Genomic DNA, 15,020 nt, shown 5'->3' with positions numbered 1-15,020 from the left:
CCTGCATACAAATGCTGCAATCACAATCTTTCATTCTGCAGCTACATGTGCCAAATAGTTTAATGCCCAAAGAACAAAACCATTTTTGTCAACCTAGAAACTGTGCCACATCTGAACTTTTCTAAAATCATTAAAAAAAAAACCAAAAAAAAAAACCAAGTCCTTTGTACTGTACTTGGTTATTTGTGCTATTTAATAGCTGGTTGGGTTTAAACATAGGTGCTGTGAACATTGGTTGTGTTTGTATGTAACTGCTGGATGCAAGAGAAGAAGAGGAAAGAAATCCAGAAGGGCAGGTGTGTGGCTTATAGGCAAAGATATATTTTTTTAAGCAGTGATTACAGGAGATACACCTTCATTCTCATCACCCAAATTCCTACAGCATCACATTGATGTGTAGGTGCAGGAAGATTCAGTAAGGTGTTGCCCCCCTCGCGTTACTTATCCAACTGTCAAGGAAACCACTAGATATTTCCCATAACCTGAATATGGTATATTTTGAAAAAATGCGTGCATCACTCCAATAGCACCCACTAGGAGGCCAGAGGGGCATGAAGAGTTAAACAGAAAATTAGATTAATCAGAAAGTTCCTGAAGAGAATGAAAAACTGAAGACAGGGGAAAATCCATATCAGGCCGAATAACCAGTGCTATGAAAGGTAATGAAGAAATGTGATAAATGACACTAGTTCTCACTGGAAAGATGCAATACATGGGATGCCTCAACGCCTCTGGGGAACATTTAACTTGTGCCCCAGAGACATCAAAATAGGACGCACACAATGAATGCGCAAACTCTGGAGATGACAGCAAGGGAGGGGGTACTGTGGGGTGCACCATGAACACGTCCATGCCATACAACCTCAGATTAAGGGCCTGATATATTAAAGCTCCCATTCATAGCAACAGAGCAGATGAAAATAGAAGACCAAGTGGCCCGACCACTCAGCGCAGGTATGCTGGACCATGCTGCTAAGGATATACCAAATGTAATTTGATGTTTATGTTTAAATTAACTGCCTTGAGCTTTTATTTTTGTAATGTGAGGAAGCTTTGAAGCTAATCTTCAAATCAGTTAGGATAAAGAACATGCATTGATAGGTCATGTGTACACTGTGCCTGCTATTTGTGCGTTCAGATGTTTGAAGTTCGACTTCATGGGTACCATTTCCCTCACCTCAACTTACTCTCAGTCCCAGGAATGTTTCTCTTAAACCCTGCTAAAAGCGTGTGCACTCTGGAAGCCTGAATGCACATTTAGCCAGGCAAGAGGGCAATATTCAGCCAGGTAAATATACCTGGGTAAATGGCGTTTCAAATGGTCACCTTAACACAGAAAACATCTGCAAAGTTCTTGCCAATTTCACAGCTCAGTGCATGAGGCCATTACATTTCAAGTAAACATTGCTTTTGGAATGAAATCCACACGCAGTACAATATATTTCCCACGAACTGTCTGCAAGCCACAAAATCCATGAGAAATAATGTAATTATGATTATATTAATTAATACAAATTTTAATATAAGCTTGCATACATACACACACATATACATAAGTGAAATGATTGCCTCAGATGATTAAATTTCAAAGCAGAAAGAACAATTTCTTTGTAAGTCAAAATGTGTATGTGTGCGTATGCACATATAAATTCATAAATCCATTGCAAACAAACATTTTCTATCATATTTCATGAGGGTAATTGTATCTAATGATCTTAAGGTGGCCAAACAGGTGGATAAAGTGACTGTAAAAGCTAGAAAGATGCTTGGCTGCATAGGGAGAGGAATGTCAGCAGATAAAGGGAGGTGATATTGCCCCTGTATAGGTCCCTGGTGAGACCTCACTTGGAATACTCTGTACAATTCTGGAGACTACACTTTCAAAAGGGTATAGACAGGATAGAGTCAATCCAGGGGACGCCTACTAAAATGATCAGTGATCTTCTTTCTAAAGCATATGGGGATAGATTCAAAGATCTAATGTACACCCTAGAGGAAAGGTGAGATAGGGTAGATATGAAAGACATTCAAATATCTCAAAGGTTTCCATGCATAGGAGGTGAGCCTTTTACAATGGAAAGGAAGCTCTAGAATGAGGAGTCAATAAGATGAGGTTGAAAGGGGGTAGACTCAGGAATAATCTTAGGATTCTTTACAGACAGGGGGTGGTGGATGTGTGGAAGTCTCCCAGTGGAAGTGGTGGAGACAACAGTATCTGAATTCAAGAAAGCATGGGAAAAATACAGGGGATTTCTAAGGAAATGATGAGAATTATCATGCTAAATTAACTGGATGGGCAATACTGTCTTTTACTGCCATCATGTTTTTCTGTATAATTACCACGTGCTTGCAAAGCCATTAGCAACAACATTATGTAGATGATGGTTATAAAAACCTTTGATGGTTAAGTTCTGAATGAATCTTGTTCGGCTTGTAGTTACGATGTTTTGCTTCTCCTGCTATTTAGCTTCTTTAGCTAATTAGTTTTGCAGGGTCAAAATCAGGCCACCCTGCAATGAAACTGCTTGGTAGTGGTGCTACGTGGAATTAATACTTATTACCAAACAGAAAACGGATATTAGGGACCTTCTACGGGTAACTGTGATCACATAGCTGTGATATAAGACTGATCAATAGCTGCATTTTATGTTTTGGAAGGAATGTTGAGCGAGTAGAAAGTCGTCTTGGACGTTTATGCGGGGTATTGTGGGGAACGTACAGCGAGTAGAGAGCCTTCTTGGATATTTGTGAGGAACAAAGTGGCAAGATATTGAGTTCATCAAGAGACTCGTGGTTTGGCTTTGTAAGAACCATTTTGAATAGACTTCTTTGGGAATAATAGACTGCAAGTTGTTGAGAAAGGTGTATGGCATGAATGGTTTTTAGGAGGTATGGATGTTACAACTGACATGAATTTTGTTATTTTATTGTATGCCAGTCATATTTGTTTAGGGTTACACACACACAAACATCACGGTATGTTATATTTTATTTATGAATGTATATTACGTATGATATATTAATAATTGTCTTGTTTATGAGAATACATTGTATTTTAAATACTTAATACATTTTTGTGAACATTTTGTTTTTCATGATACTTATTTTGAATGTATGTCTTAAAAAAAAAAAATATATATATATATATATATATATATATATATTTGGGAAATTTTATGAATGCATCATTGACAGATCTTTATATATTTGCTAATCTTTTCTGATTACACATCCTTGCAAGTTTTTACCCAGAACTTATTGGACTAGATTTTTAAAAGGTTGCATAGAAGTCAGACATCTAACATTTTCATTTAAATGGCTACTGGCATAAATCTGGCCACATGCATCCCTTCTCACTCGCACTACTGGTCTTGCCACTCAAATACCAACGCTCAATCAGCCCTGCTCCTCTAACTCTGCTTACTTTTTTTTTTTTCTTAAAGAAATAGCAACCAAAGAAGCCCAGTTAAAAGAAAGATAAACTTCCCTGTTTCCGGCTGTTCCTGTCTGTCTGCCGAGGGCGAGAAGACCTCAGAGGGAGCGAGGGAACCAGGATCCCTGGCTTTCCCCTCCCTCTGGAAGATGAAGGCCAAGCCAGATCAGGGATCTGCAACCCCCTGCTCTACCCGAGGGATGGCCCACGAAGGAACCTAACACCTCTAGAAGCACCACTCTTCAGTAGTTGTTCCGTACTTAATCTGTTTCATTCTTCTTTTTTTAACTCCAGATTGCAAGTTTGCACCTCTAGAATCTGCTGGAGACAGAGAAATAGTTTGAAGCCTCTTCTTAGTCATGACGACTTTCGTACTGTACTTCAACCTTGATTTTTTTCTCACCTTGACTATTGTAATGTGCTTATTCTTGATCTACCTGTGAGTTCATTAAGAACATTACAATTATTACAGAATGCAACTGCAAGAGTTCTATCTGGTGGAAGAAAATTCGATCATATAACTCCTACTTTGACTGCCCTGCATTGGCTCCCAATTAAGTTTAGAACTGATTTTAAAATCCTATGTTTATTACACAAATCAATCCATAATGAAAAAATAGAATGGCTAAATGTCCTTTTACATATCCTACAAAGAAATTTAATATCCGTAAACAAAGACTTGTTAACTGTTCTGTCTGTACGATCTGTGCACTTGACTGAAGTGAGAAAAAGAGCTAACTCCCATTGTGGGCCCTAAATTTTGGAATTCTCTCCCCACTGATTTGAGGCTGCAAAAACATTTCCTGATCTTTAAGAAGAACTTAAAGACCTGGCTGTTCAAGTAAGCATACGAGAGTTTAGAGAAGTTGGATTAAGGCTCACGGTTTATGGCAATGCTAAAATACAAGATGATTTAGGTTTTATTATTGTTTTTATTGTTTTTAGATGTTTCTTTTAATTTTCTTTTATTATTTTAATTTTATTTATATTCTTAATTGTGTATGACCATATGATTGTTATTGTTCTTTGTTTATTGTACAATTGTAAACTTATAGAAACATAGAAATGATGGCAGAAGAAGACCAAACGGCCCATCCAGTCTGCCCAGCAAGCTTTCACACTTTTTTTTCCTCATACTTATCTGTTACTCTTGGCCCTTAATAACCTTTTGGTTCTATTTCCCTTCCACCCCCACCATTAATGTAGAGAGCAGTGCTTGGAACTGCATCTAAGTGAAGTATCTAGCTTAATTGGTTAGGGGTAGTAACCGCCGCAATAAGCAAGCTACTCCCCATACTTATTTGTTTACCCAGCCTGTGCAATTCAGTCCTTGTCTGAATATAAATCATCTTTTCTTCATTCCCCCATGCCGTTGAAGCAGAGAGCTACGCTGGATATGCATTGAACGTGAAGTATCAGGCCTAATTGATTCAGGGTAGTAACAGACATAACAACCAAGCTACACCCATACTTATTTGTTTACCCAGACTATGTAATTCAGTCCTTGTTGTTGTCTGAATATAAATTATCTTTTCTTCATTGCCCCCTGCCGTTGAAGCAGAGAGTTACGCTGGATATGCATTGAAAGTGAAGTTTCAGGCTTATTTGGTTTGGGGTATGACTGAATACAGAATGACTGTATAGAAATTTAATAAATAATAAATACTGAGGGACTGCAGGTGGCACTACCTGAAAAGTTTTTATACTCTGCCTCTATCTGCTGGTAGGGATGCAAACCCCACTTGTCTGGACTAATCTGGGGTATGAACAGGAAAAATGATTTACACATGTGCTTTCTTTTCTTAATATATTTCTTGACGCAGGTCCTTATTAGTCTGTAGTACGTTTGGCTGCACGGATACAAGAACAGATAGAAAATCTTTTTTTGCTCCGAGTTCGATACCTTTGTTTCAATGAGAAAACTGAAGACTTTAAAGTCTGATAGTCATTTACAAAACAATATTACTAGGCTTTTTTGGGGGGGGGTCAATATTCAGAATTTTGCCCAGGCAAGTTAGGGACCTAGTTAGAGAAAGCATGGGTTTCCCATTACTCTGAAAGTCTCTGACTTATCTAGCTAATTGTTTAACTAGATAAATGTCAGCTAGATAAGGTGGAGGTGACCATGCAAGTTAGGCGGTATGTTATCCAGCTACCTCCGGCCATGCTGGAAAGCAGTACTAAAGTTAACCTGATAAGTTTATCCAGCTAACTGGCACTTTATCGGCTATGTTCAGCAGAGCGCCTTATCGGCAGCAATCTCCTGTCTGTGACAAATGTATTCAGCTCACTGTGCTACTGAATATTGATCTCCATGTGTTAATAATGTACAATTATGTGTAGCTTATATAACAAATAATAATCAGTCATATGAATATGTTAACTCAGAAGTTAGTTGGCTAAATGAATATTTGGGCACTTTTCTGGCTGAATTCTAGCTGGCTAAGATAGCTTGGTAAGTTAGGGGCCTTTCAGAGGTCTTAACTGGGAAGAGATGAGTTAAGCAAGCTAACTCCAATATTCAGAGTCAACTGGATAACATACCCTGCTAAGTCTAGTTGAGTTAAAAATCCTGCCCTAAAATTAGCCGGCTATGTTCATAGTATGGCTGAACTATTGAATGTACCTCCAACATTATCCGGCAGTCCGGACTGCATCTGAATATGGAGCTTCTACTGTCCAAATTCCTATATACTTAAGCCAAAAAAGAAAGAGTATCCATACGTTATTCCTTCTTGGGGGGAGATATAAATTATATCCACCTTGGAAATGTTTAACTATACTTGTTTCAAGTGCTTTTCATCTGCCCTTCTGCATATTCTATATTTTTGTTTTTTATATTTTGACCATGTTAGGATTAGTATGAAATAATCCACTCTGTTTGATAACTATGGCTTGCTATATTTTATATCTTTATATAGATTTGGTGGTTACTAGAGCAACTTTTTTTTTTTTTTTTGTTTAAGACGAAATGCTACATTTGAGTAAACCTATTTATTACTGCTGAATTACCTAATAATTACATGAGACTTTAAAAAAAAAAAAAAAAGATTTAAATGTATCATTACAGTCTCGTACAATATATTACTTAAAGGGCACGGATACATAAGTTCATCCAAGTGGAGGTTTAACACAAGGCTCACAAATTTGGGGATCACTTTCGCTCGGAGCCGTGCAAACTTCCACGTACAAATGGGAGCGTTTGTTTTTTTGTGACTTGGGCATCTAATCTTTTAAAATTCACTCCACACATTGCGAGCCCGGCATTAGACACTCACTACAACAAGCTTACAGCTTTTCAAACTTAGCCCACAGCGTGTGTTTCACTGGGAAATCCAAATGCCGGGGCACAGACTCGTTCTCCAGGGCAAGCAGCAAGGACATTATTTTCAAAAACCTTTTAATTCGATCTTTCCAAGGGGGGGAGGGGGGAGGGGTCAGGGTTCTCTCAATTGTTTTTGGATAATTTGGCATTGGCAACGACCTCTACTTCATCATTAAAAAAATGTTTTCTAGCTGGGAGGCTTATATAAAATGTACCTGAAAGCAAACAAACTAGAAACACATTTCGATTACACAATTTTATTCAGAAGTATTCATTTTGCTAAAAATAACTGATGATCTGAAGTGAAATGAAAACACACAAGCTAGACCAGTGGTTCCCAAACTTGTCCTACTGACCCCAGGAAAGCCACAATGAATATGCATAAGATAAATTAGCATATACTGGGTCTCCATATTCACTGTGGATATCCGGAAAATCAGAATGGCTGTGGGATCCCATAGGATGGGTTTGTGAATCACAGAGTATAACCCAAAAACGCAAATACAAAAAAAAGAAATTTACTGCCTGAGCAATATAAGGCATTTATGCAAGACCTATTTACTTGGAATCAGAAATATTTCTTGAATTTAGAGGTTTTATTCTCTATTACAGAGCAGCAAAATAACCAAGAAGCCTCATAAAACAAGAAGCAAAGGCACGAGAGCACGCGGAGCGCATCCACCCACCACCACGCCCCACATCACCTGCTTTTATTGCTCATTTACTGCACGGTTAGGCAGTCTGATGTGATGGATGAACTGCCAGCCACTAACAGAGGCAGCACCCCTCAATCACCAGGGCAAGGGACATTTTTCCTACACAATGTCAATAATCCTACATGATGAAGTGCAAAATACTCAGAACTGCATTTATTTACCAGTGCTCATCAGAAATAATAATAAAAAAAAACCCTTTCAGACACGACAATACCAGACTGGAGGAGTCGGGCCTGCCAGCGAATGTCTGGAAAGCAATTAAAAAAGCAAGACTGAGAAGATGCTCTCAGAGAATTTCCAAGGGCTTTCTTTACCTCCAGCCATCTATATCCCCACCTCCTCCTCCTCTCTCTATCCCCTCTCCCCATCCTCGGGTCTCCTCGCTCCACTTCTCAGACCAGCGGGACCGGGGAAACTGCACCAGCCCCCTGACCTGCTCCTCCTGCTGAAAGCAGCAGCATTTCAACTCCTCCTAGAGTCTACCTCTTGGCTCTCAAATGTCATCAAAATCCGTCCGCCGTTTCTGCGCCGATACCAGATCTCAGAAGGACACACAAACTCGGCCTGCCCATGAGGTGCTCATATTCTCCTTTGGTAATCTAAAAACAAATTTGCGTGAGAACGGGAGGCTGGCGGGATGGGAGGTTTTGTTTTTTTTTTTCTTAAAGGCACTCTCCAAGGCCAAGCCCTGCGCACCTGCTCTCTTTCCAGCTCTCGACAATCCAGCAGGCCCCAAAGGGTCTGCAGGCACCAGGTGGTGGCCTGAGCACTGCCAGGCCTTTAACCTGCCAACTCTTCTGACACTGAATTTTAAGGGTTTGGGGCACAGCAGCCCAGCTCAATCTCAAGTTGAAGTATCCCGAGGATCCCATGTTCACCTTAGGCCAGGGTAAAGGGGCCGGAGACACGAATTAGACAAAGTCGAGTACGCCGCTCCAAGAGCCAGATTTCACGATCTGACTGGAATTCACAGCGTCTACACCGTGACACTGCACGACTCTAAACCAGATCCTTACCTCCAGCCCTTCTGGGCAACAATCCTAACTTTTGTTCACACAAAATGTTTTTCCCTGCCAATAGATTCAATAAACGCACAATTTCATCACTGGACAAGCAAGATGACCTGCAGCTTTTCTGCAGTTCCCCCTGCCCACATTAGTTTTGTTCAGTTCTTCAAACTGGCCCAGTGATCCTCAGGATCAGGTACAAACCAAATGAACTAAAACAGCTCTGCAGAAATACCTTTCTATTGGAAAAAGAGTCTATCAAAAGCCTTCTTTAATGTATTTTTGTTTAGTTCCTGCTTTGCTAAACATTAAGTTAAGTACACCTCCAAATAACGATGCATTTCTGTCCGTTAATCTGCAATCTGTCAAAAACAGAGTTTACCCTCCCCCCCAAGTCCTCAAACTGAAATAAAACTGCAAATATTTGGATTTTAGCATTGTCTCGTGCAAATAAAACTGCAGATTCATATCATTTGCATATTAAACAGCAGCAGGTCTAACAGTGCTCCAAGGATCTGCTGAACCAAGAAACGTTTCCTAGTCCTCTACATGCAAAGATGGGACCATCCAGTGCAGCCATCCTGTTACCAGCAACTTAACAAGTGTAGGGGGAAGGCCAATGAAGGTCAGCGCGGAAGTAGCAGAACGGCTTACCGTGCACACCGAGTTTCTGGTGATTAACAGGCTGAAATCCGAGGAAAAGTCGAGGTCCGCGACGGCAGCTGTAAGGCAGTCTATGTGCTGTCAGGGGGGGAAAAAAAACACACACACACGGTTGGTTTTTGTATTTTTTTTGTAATTTTTTTTTAAATCACAATTTACTTTGCAATCAATACTTGACTTTTTTTTTTCACCTTTAAATGCCCTCTTTACACCATAAAAGCCATTGAGCATAAGCTGTTGAGGGGCATCTGAATCGTGGTGCACCTGAAAAGTCAGTGGACGTCCTTGTGATTCCAGAGCCCGCTCGTAAAAACGCCTCTCAAGACCGCGGACGGGCTCTGGGATCACATGCATACAAAGAACACGTGCATTCCTCCCCGTACACAAATCGGCAGCTGCAAGTGCACACGGGCAGCGATGGGTGGGAACAACTTTCAAAAGGGAAACTACTCGCGCACTTTCCCCTTTAAACATTGGCACAATGTCTGGGGGTAAAAAGGACCCAACGAGGGCAGTTACAAAACTACCCCCCAAATAGTTATTTCTAAATTATATTTTGTCTCCCACCTCACCCCTCAAGAAAATACTTTCAAAATTTGCACCTGTGGAGTTTTTGACACTCAGAATAATAATCTGAACTGAACCCTTGCAAACAGAACCTGTTTCCTTTACTTGGGTGGTATCCGCATATTCTTAAGTAAGACAGTGAAATAAAAGTCCAACTACTGAAGGAACGTCTGGTTCTTCGTTCCCACAGCCCACTGCAGCTTGACAGCTACCCCTCGCATAGATGTTAACTTTGATACCGGCGCTCAGGCGCACATGTACATGTGCATGTATATGCACGCATGGTATAAGATAGGCTGTAGGTGCATACGTGTGCCCATGCCATCTCTACTGTGTAAGTAGGGGGATTTTAGTGGACATGCTGATGCAATTACCAGTTTCCCCAGTTCGCTCCCAGTTCACCCAGGTAAGGGATAGGACTTCCTAACCCCTCCTTAAATAACCTCCCTTTTTCCCCCGTCAGCCCCAACCCTTAAATTTTGTATTTTATTACGTACAAGCCATCCATAGCAGTAGTAAAGTTACATCTGCGGGGACCCCGGCGTGCACATTTCATGTTAAAGTCCCAGAATGCCCATGCTCCACTCAGACCACACCCAGCCTCTTTTTTGCAATTTATTTGTGCATGTACCGGGAGATACGCGCGTGCTTGGGCACCTTTTAAAATCCGCTCAGCACGCGCCAGTGAGACATACTCGCAAATCTGCCGGTTTTGGCGAGCCAGGCTTTTAAAATTCACCCTTTGGTGCTGCATGTGGTTTAATACTACTTTTTTTGTGTGTGCATTTTAAATATGAAGGAAGAAAATATGCCCATCTAATTCATAATCCTTCATATTTATTGGTGCAATCAAAAAATGTTAAATTCAATGATGATTTAATCCCCACAGCCCTACTGACCGCTGAATTTTCAGCCGGTGGCGATAAACCAACAATGCCCTGGTCACTTGCCAGATGTCCTTCAGCTTCCCCACTTGCAGCAAGGATGCATTTTTCCCATGAGTTTACAATGACCATTAAAATAAAACTCTGCAGTATTCAACCGCACCATATTTACCTGAGGAAAGAAAAGTTTAAGCAACCACATAGGACTGCTGGGGACAGTGCCTTAAAAATGTCATACAGCGGGAGCTACTGCGGCAAACTTTCTATCGCAAGGCCTGAAGAGCATAAAGCTGTAAACGAACCTATATAGCTACAAGGGCAGTAAATTCCCAGTACACGTCTCATATGGATAAGCCCTGGAATTGGGAAAACTCTGCAGTCCCATGATAGCTCTCCTTGGCCAAGAATGTTTGAAACATGTTCGTAAGGCAAGCTTCTGAGACCACAGAGGTCCCTTCGCTAGAAGCTGTCTCGCACTAACCCAACAAATAGTACAACCTCCAGGACCAACACAGCTCAATAGCTTGCACAGGACCTTTTATATAATTTCCTGTTTTATTTTGCATACATCTATTATATCAAACAAGTTATTGATTAACATATTGCCTCTTGCTCAACTCATTTATTTTACTAAGGCAATCTTGTCGTGATAGGGGAACCTGTCCACGGGAAAAGACTAACTACAGAGAGGCAAAAAATCTAGTAGATATTTATAATATTTATCAGGTGTGCTTCCCATTTTTGTATTTAATGCAGCATGAACTGGACTGCGGTATGAATTCTCCAATAACAGTAATAATCCTATAGATTTATGCAGCACCAGTCGCCTAAAAATGTCGATGCTTTCCCTGATTCTAGCACTTCAGAAATAGATATATACACATACACACGTGACATCACCTCTGGGCTAGGTCAGGTCACAGCATATCAATGGAGTTTACACTGTATTAAGAAGCAACAGCCCCATTTACTACATGCAGAAGACAATATTTACATTCAGTCCAACCAAAGCATCCATCTTTGTTCAATTCATTTTATTTGTGATGGAAAAGCAAATCCCATTTGCGCTCACCACCAGAAATAAAGTCTCTCTGGGAAGCAGACATGATGAGCTATGCTCCCCTGGCACAGTGCAACACTTTGGACAAAACAAGCAGGAGGCAAGACAGAGAACATAGCTCTTCCAGCCCAAACTGCAGCTTGCCCACTAACTTAATCTAAATCAAAAATAGCAAAGTAACGCACTAACTGCTGGAAGGCAAGAATCTAGCTCAAGTGTTTTAAATGATCTTTTTTCACATTTTCCCATCCAGAAATAAATAGTTAAGTCCAAGAGATGAATGGCTTGCAATGCTGGTGGGAGAACGCTCTGTGCAAAAGAACATGCACCACCGTTTCCCGTATGGTTTTGCATATGATTTATAAAAGCAAATCAAAAGAAGTAGACATGCCAAAACAGTAAGGAGCCATGCAACCTTAGGGAACACCATACCGCCACGTAACTAAGCACAATCTCTGTTACCAGTACTCTTCCTTGGAAAAGTAACTGTAATGGTTCTAGAGAAAACTAGAATCCTAATGGGTTGTGATGTGTTCCATTGGGCCAACAGAAGCAATAGGAGTTGCAGTAGATGAGCTTTCAACAGTGTAGTCTTGACAGTGATTGTACTACAACATTTTTGATTATTCTTATGTTGGTCCAACAGACGATATCGCAGCCTTCGAAGATTCTAGTTTGTTTGTGCAGGAAACCATTCCAGGCATTCAAGAGGTAAAGGAGATGCTCGAGGAAGGAGCAAAAGCTAAAGAGAGACCTTAAGCAGCAAACAAAAGTTACAGCACCTTGACAACACAGGGCTGAGAAGCAAGTGTGTCTGGATTTAACACTTCCACTACAGCTTCAGGAAGGACAGCTTTCTTCATAGAGGACATGTTGAAGCCATACACGTTGTCCCAAAAGGCCAGCTTCTCGGAATGCGTCTTAGGGTCACTCACAGCCACCAAGCTAATGGTGCATGTGTCAGGGTACACTGAAAAGACAACCGCATCATCATCTAACTGGGTGCACAGATTAAAAAACCAGACAAAAAAAAAAGTTAGGTATTTTTAAAATATAACTTTACAGGTTTTTAAACATTCTTGTACAAAGTTCTTAATCATTTCCATCAGTTGTTTTTCAGGGTAACTATCAACTTTCAAAATTGACTGCTGGTTTTTGACTAGCAGCTATTTGTGTAGTGTTTCCATCAATTTTGGAGAAAAAAATTGATTACACTTTAATCAAATAGATCCTGCAGCAAATGTCCATCCTATAAGGTAATTAATGCCGTAATCTCCATAAGAGCGGGATTAGAAGTGCATTTTGCTCACACTATACACTTGGGGGCCCACACTGCTGCTTATCGGCTGAACACAGTTTGTGTATCGGATCGTCTTTAAACGACTACGTGTGCCCACAAAACTTTCAAACAAGTGGCCTTCCCTCTTGAGCATCAACCCTGATGGCATTTTTCCCCTTAAAGTTTATATCCTCTGGATTAACGTCTTTAACTGCTAGTCTTAAATTACGGTCGGAAGAGTACAAGTACTGCTGAAAACAGCAAGAAACAGAACACAATGTTCACCTGCAACGTTTAAAATGAGACTCCTGGTCCCAGCTTCTTTGCATTGGGCCGTCAGGGGCTGGAAATACTATGAAGGCGGGTGGGAGGAGGGGGAAGTGAAACCCACCCATCGTGCGATAGCTGTTGATGGGATTCAGGTTGCAAAAAAAAGAAAGAGAGCCATGGTCCACCCCCTCTTACCAAAGGATCAGCCCTGTGATGGTGTATTGATGAACGGGGAAGGTGTGAAGGAATAAAATGGAGTGAAAATCTTGGGTGGCTACAAATGAAGCCTCGTGATGTCAAAGCACTGGAGGGGGCTGGTTCCAACAGAGCTGGAAGTCGAAGGAGAAAAGATTCTAAAAAAACCAAGAGAGGCAGCAAAACAATGGCATTTTCTGGAAGGCACTCAAAGTAGATTGCCGTGTATCTTTGTTACTTTTTAAAAGCAGCACTAATCTCTTGCTCATACCGCCACAATCAACATGGATGATCTTGGGAAAGAAGGGGGAGGCATAAACCAAATTAGATGTGAACGTGTTAAAAGGATTTTGTAATTTGCAGAGGATAGCTGCAATCAGAAATCTAACCTAGGTTTCTTCTTTCCACTGGCTGCTGAACTATAAAATTGCTTTTTTTTTTTGCCGTCTTCCAGTCAGTCTGCCGTTGTAGACATGAGAGAAATCAGTGGGATATTAAGGCGGCTAATGAACACCGCGATGCAGTATGACAAGGACTGGGCCAATGTTCACCAGTTCTGCTCCTTTTCATTTTTTGAATCAAAGTCCATCAATTTACCTTCTTTAAAAAAAAACAACAACAAAAAACCCTACTGCCAAGGGTAAAGAGCCATTTTTAGAACATAACTTTCAGGCAGGTCGTACCAAAACTTTTGTTCCAGTGCAAAAAGAGACTCTCGGCATCCAGAAAAATCTCCTAAAACTTTCAAATGGGGTAAAATGCAAAGGCAAAACATAGCCTGCTCTTATTCAGGAACATTTCCAGCGAGCCACCTAACGGGAATGTATGCACATAGGAATCTTCAAAGGGGTTCCACGGCACAATATACACAATGCCCGCATTAATCTCCGCGCATTCACTTACCATCTAAATGATTTACAAACGCAAGCTTTTACTGATTAAAGCTTTGATGGAGTTTACTTATAATGCAGACGCTAGTATGGTTGGCTCGGCTCAAGGACCACTGCTGCTGTACTGTAATGAAGAAAGGGATCCCTCATCCACTGGTGGTCCCATAGCTATTATTATTTCTTTTGTTAAAGGGAGGTATTATTGTCTCACTAAAATGATTTTACAACTGAAGAAGAAGCTGAAGTTGGATTTAAAAAAAAAAAAAAAGATTCTTCAGCTATCAACAGACACAAAAAAATATTACCAATTAGCTTTAGAAAGTCTAAATGCCTGTCTCTAGCAAAGAATACAGGAAAAGCTGCAAAAATGCCAACACAATTTCTTTCATTATGGCAATAAAGCTGGAAAGTTGGATTTGGCAAGGGAAGACTTATATAGAAAAGTTGAAAACCTCTAATGTTACTTGGGCCATAAAACGTCCTGAAATTTGAGAGGCCATGCGATCCTTTTATGAATTACTGTACTCAGAGGATAGAACTGGGGGGGGGGGGGGGGGGGTATCCAGAGGAAGACGCCTTTATTCAAAATCTTTCCTTGTCTTGTGTCTCTCCAACTCAGTTGGCCTCACTTAATCATCCAATAAGCCATTTGGAACTATGAAGGGTAATTAATGAGTGTAAGTACAATAAAGCCCCAGGTCCGATGGCATTTCGTACGATTACTATAAAAT

General features: G+C 40.6%; 1 protein-coding gene across 5 annotated transcripts in view; it reads right to left on the bottom strand.

The window, feature by feature from the left end:
- The window catches only part of PRMT3 (protein arginine methyltransferase 3), a 123,786-nt gene that overhangs the window by 35,872 nt on the left and 72,894 nt on the right, over positions 1-15,020 (bottom strand). For all 5 annotated transcript variants that reach the window (XR_003853231.1, XM_029582560.1, XM_029582563.1 and 2 more), the window contains 2 exons: positions 12,438-12,625; positions 9,136-9,222 (listed from right to left, as the gene is read on the bottom strand). Coding sequence is in view for 4 of the 5 variants with exons in the window: in XM_029582560.1 (XP_029438420.1) it covers positions 9,136-9,222; positions 12,438-12,625 (275 nt within the window). In the remaining variant the exon portion in view is untranslated. The remainder of the gene's footprint in view (positions 1-9,135; positions 9,223-12,437; positions 12,626-15,020) is intronic.

Source organism: Rhinatrema bivittatum, chromosome 17 (genome assembly GCF_901001135.1).
Source record: "Rhinatrema bivittatum chromosome 17, aRhiBiv1.1, whole genome shotgun sequence".
NCBI lineage: Eukaryota > Metazoa > Chordata > Amphibia > Gymnophiona > Rhinatrematidae > Rhinatrema > Rhinatrema bivittatum.
Note: the sequence above shows the minus strand (reverse complement) of the source record. Positions and strands in the feature narration are given on the sequence as shown.